The sequence below is a fragment of the Lactuca virosa genome, chromosome 1 (assembly GCF_052849685.1).
Source record: "Lactuca virosa cultivar CGN04683 chromosome 1, Lactuca_virosa_CGN04683_v6, whole genome shotgun sequence".
NCBI classification, from domain to species: Eukaryota; Viridiplantae; Streptophyta; class Magnoliopsida; order Asterales; family Asteraceae; genus Lactuca; species Lactuca virosa.
The window spans coordinates 129,344,289-129,349,349 of NC_136426.1; the positions used below are offsets into that span (position 1 = coordinate 129,344,289).

The 5,061-nt window shown below is 40.2% G+C and overlaps 1 protein-coding gene across 1 annotated transcript; it reads left to right on the forward strand.

The window, feature by feature from the left end:
• The first annotated feature begins 252 nt into the window (after positions 1-252).
• Positions 253-1,776, forward strand: LOC145120579 (uncharacterized). Its single transcript, XM_079056389.1, has 4 exons — positions 253-483; positions 568-904; positions 995-1,243; positions 1,700-1,776. Exons 1-4 carry the CDS (start codon positions 253-255, stop codon positions 1,774-1,776), a joined length of 894 nt encoding a protein of 297 aa, XP_078912515.1.
• Positions 1,777-5,061: the final 3,285 nt, after the last annotated feature.

Consider the following 5,061-nt stretch of genomic DNA (forward strand, 5'->3'; position numbering starts at 1 on the left):
CCAAACATTTTGATGAGACCTCAACATCCGCAATATCCATCACAAAAACCTCCATATCCACAAACATCTCACCTCCCTCCAAATTACCAACAACCTCATCAACAAGGCCAATCAAGTGGTACCCACCAAATGAGCCTTCAAGAACTTGTCACTTCTCTTGCTCAAAGCCAAACCCAATTTCAACAAGAGACCAAGAACACTTTCTCAAACATTCAAGCACAAATTGGAGACTTGGCCACCGTTCTTAACAAGATGGAACAAAGGGGAAAACTTCCATCTCAAATCGAGAAGAATCCCAATGTGAGTGCCATAACTTTGAGAAGTGGGAAAACACTTGGAGAAAGCAACCCCAAAAGAGTTTCAAGAGAAGAAGAGGATGAGGTTATTGTTGTTGAACCTTCGAAAGTGGTAGTTCCTCCAAAGGAACTGGTTGTTCCAAACATTGAGCAACCCGAATATTCCAACAAGCCTATTAAGCCATTGGTCATACCACCACCCTTCCCTTCCCGGTTAGCCTTTTCCAAGAAGATAGAGGAAGAAAATGAATTATTTGAAACTTTTCGCAAGGTCCAAATCAACATTCCACTTTTGAATGCTATTAAGCAAATTCCAAGTTATGCAAAATTCCTCAAGGATTTATGCACCAAGAAGAGGAAATTCAAAGCGAATGAAAGGATCCAAGTCAATGCAAACGTGTCTTCGGTTATCCAAAAGAAGTTACCTCCCAAATGCAAGGATCCGGGAATATTTGCTCTCCCTTGTACCATTGGTGATTTACATGTTGAAAGTGCCATGTTAGACCTTGGAGCCTCAATCAATGTCATGCCATATTCAGTTTTTCAATCTCTCAATGTTGGTCCTTTGGAAGAAACCGGAGTCATCATTCAATTAGTGGACAAGTCAAGTGTGTCTCCAAGAGGAGTGTTGGAGGATGTGTTAGTACAAGTTAATCAACTTGTTTTTCCCGTGGATTTTTATGTCATTGATATTGAAGAGACGACTCCTTCCACATCATCTATGATCCTCCTTGGAAGACCTTTCATGCATACCGCTCACACAATCATTGATGTCCATAAAGGAAAGATAACTATGGAGTTTGATGGAGAAACCATTCACTTCAACATCTTTGAAGCAATGAGGTACCCTAGCAACATTTCGCCATTGTATCGGGTTGATGTGATTGAGCCAATAAACGAGATAAGCCCTAATGTATGCACAAACAAGATACTCATGGCAGATGATTGTAAGCCTAAGAGGAAAGCTCAAAGAAGATTGAATCATCCAATGATGGAAGTGATCAAGAAGAAGATAATTAAAAGGTTCAAAAGGTTCAAAGAGAAGAAAAAGGCATTTCATGACAAGCACATAACCCAAAAACACTTTATTCCGGGTCAAAAAGTTCTTCTTTATCATTCACGCTTAAAGCTATTCCCGGGAAAGTTGCGATCTCGATGGCACGAACCTTTTATTGTTATAAAAGTGTTTGATCACGGTGCGGTTGAAATTAAGAGTTTGGAAACAAATCAAATATTCAAAGTGAATGGGCACCGTTTGAAACCATTTTATGAAGGCTTTGACATGGGAGAATTCGACAACATAACATTGGAAAATCCGAATTACGAAGGTTGACGGAAGCGGAGCTATGTCTTGGCAAAGACGTTAAATAAATGCATTGTAAATAAATAATCTCCACTTGAAGTTTTGGGTGTTTCTAAGCTTGAAGTTGGTCTAAAAATAAGCATATGGAAGTCTTGCAATGATCTTGGTGAAGTTTGAAAAATGCTAAAATTTGAAATTTGCGCGGGTGCCCGCGCAGACTTTGCGCGACCGGCCTCCAGCCGCGCAGATTCCGAGTTCCAAATTACCCCCACATGGGATGCATTCTGATGTATACGCGCGGCCGGTTCCTCACCCGCGTAAATGTTTGCGCGACCGACTGCCACCCGCTCAACCCTTGCGCGACCCAACCCTAGTCGCGCAAATCCGAGCTCGAAAATTACCCCAACATGGGATGTATTCTGATGTGTGCGCGCGGCTGCCCCCTACCCGCGCAAAGTTTGCAAGGGTACCCGCGCAAATATGTCATTTCATAAGAAAATTTCGAGCCATTTCATATGTGTCCTTTGTGCGACCAAGCTTTCAACCATGTGTATTTAGGCGGCCAAGAACTCCATCCAAGCATCATTATGCGACCCATGTGTTGCTTCCATACCGTCCTCGCGGGCCTCCTCCATCTTGATCCCGGTATGATCCTTCCTTACTCTCATCCTAAGCATTGAGGACAATGCTTAATTTTAAGCTTGGGGTGAGGTATTCTTATATTTTATTTTTTTTATTGCATTTAGGTTGTATATTGTTGCATTTAGAGTAAGTCATTTAGGTCATTCATAAAAAAATTGCATAAAAATTTCAAAAAAAAAAAAAAAAATTCATATTTTGTTTCTTTCTTTTCTAATTTTCATACTTTTTAGATGCATTCTAGTTTAAGTTCATGCATTTTTGTTCTCTCTTGTCTTCTCATCCCTACAGGTACCAGAGCACCGAGTCATAAGTATTGAATCATAGATTGGTCCCGGGTCTTGATATGGAATTCCTTGTATTTGATAAGTGGGACACGTTTTGAGCCTCATGGACCATTTTAAGACCGCTTGTGTGGGGGTCAGATGCAGGTAGCTTGATTGGGTCTAGGTGCGGAGGGATGTGGTTGGTCAAACCGATGTGTGCGAGCAAATATTAGCCCGGTAAGGTACATTGAAGATATTGAAGACTCACATCTTGGTTTTGGAGGGAGTACCCTTTAGTACTCCCGAGTCTCGTCCGAGCCCTGCTTAGTTAGATTTTCACCACCTTTTTAAGATAAGTTTTTTTTTAGGAGTTTAGAGTAGATAGTTAGATGGATTTTGTTTATCACACCTTGCATTGAGGTGCTTGATGAACTTTGAAGTGGGTCCCCCAATTCACATCTTTTGGGACCAAGTCTTTTCGGTAACACCCATTTTTGAGTCATTCCCCACCCCTTTTTAGTTGATCTTGGCACATTGTCAATGATCATTAGGTGTTCATGTTAGCCTCCATCCTATGCTACATGGTGAAATTCCTTAGAAAAGACCCCGACGATGAGATGGTAAACTGTAAAGGACCCCGACGATGAGATGGTAAACTGTAAAGGACAGTACAAGAGAGAAGCCTCTAAAACCGGATGTTTGCCCGGAGGCCGTGCTGCAAAACCCTATTTCGTACTATACACTTTAGCCTGACAAATGTAGGAATCATAGTGTGTGAAGAGGTGCCTTTCCTTCGTGCACTATGGTCTGCATTGGTGATTTAAAGTGCCCCCACTGGGCGCATCTCTGTTTCCTTTGTCTTGCACACCGCGACTGCATCCAACCGTGATCTATTCGCCCATCAAGTGGTTGAGAATGTGGTTTATGGCTCTAAAGCGGGGAACATTTTGAAGATGCATAGGGTCCATGAAGGACTAATTCTGACCATGTTGACTGATGTTGACCAAGTTCTATGGTATCTTTCTTTTTCTCTTTTTAAGTTTAGCTCATCCCGAGCTCATTTTAGTCTTGTTCTAACTTGAGGACAAGTTAGGTTTAAGCTTGGGGTGATTTGATAGCTTATTTTATTTCCTTATTTTTATTAGTTTATCTTAGATTTTTAGCTCTTTTTATTAGTATTGCATTGTATATTCTTTATTTTCTTTATCATGGATCGTATCGGGGGCTTGTTATGTTGCATGAGGAATTTTGCAGGGTTTTGGAGCTTTTTGTGATTGTGGATTAGAGTGAAGACGGCTTAGTGGGCTCCCGAAGCATTATTGGGCTTGGCGGAATCAAAGAAGAAGAATTGGGCTTTGAAAGTTATTGGCTTGGATTATTTGGGCTTGTGAAGATGGATCATAAATTTCTAATTTTGGGCTTGGCGCATCCATTTAGTGGCTAAATGATGATTGGTGGATTCAAATTACATGGACAAGGGGGGGACCAAAGGAATCTTTGGTAGTGGAAGGGTGGAGTAGTGGAATGGTGGACCAATAGCATTCCAGCAGCATTTGCGCGGGTGGAATTTTGGCTGCGCGGGTACCCGCACAACTGCCCAGTTTGGGTATTTTGGTCATTTGGTTCACAATAACTCAAGGGGATCAGATCTAGAGGCTCATTCACGAATTTTCCACCATTGGAGACCTGCAAGTGACGATTTGGAGAGCAAAATACTCAATTTCTTTCATCTTTTCAAGTCTTAGGTAGATTCTTGATGCAAATTAATTATTGTTCTTGTTACTTTGTTGCCATGAGTGGCTAATACTCTTATTTGGTTGACTTTGGCTGAAAACCAATGAATGTTTGTGGGTTTTGAAGGATTTATGTTGATTATCAATTTATTCCATGTTTATGATTCTAGTTTACAATTCTTATGCTTATTTGATGCTTTGATCATGAGCTTAGTATTTGATTGAGCAATGGTTGATTTGTTTCATTGATTTTGCATTGGATCATTGAATTTATCTAGAACAAAGGCTTTACGATGGTAGAAATCATCTCTAGCTTATGAATCATAGCTCCTTTATGGATGTGTAAGCATTTGACATCCTCTAGGAATTGGGGATTCCTTCATTCTTAAGGCTAATTGATTTCTTGGGATTAATTACTTCAATTGACCCTTGATCTTAATTAAGAAGGTGTATTGTGGGCTTCCCCAACCTCCATACTACCTATGAGGAATCTTGGCATATCATGCTTCATGATTGCTATAACCAATTTGGGATGAAGGATAAGCTTTGTATTAGATCCTAATGATAAACACACAAATGTTCATTGTGTTGAATTGCCTTAGTTAACCAATTATTCCCAACCTTTGAGCATCTCATCAACTTGCTTAATTGCAAGGTTTTTAGTTATTCAAGTATTTTAGTTTTCAAGCAATCATAACACCCCCCCCCCCTTTTAGTTTAATTGTAGTTAGTTAGTTTATTTACAATAGTTCTTTTAGATTGCATTGGTGATTGAATACAACCATTTCCCCGAGGATCGATACCCCTTTTTACCATTATATTAC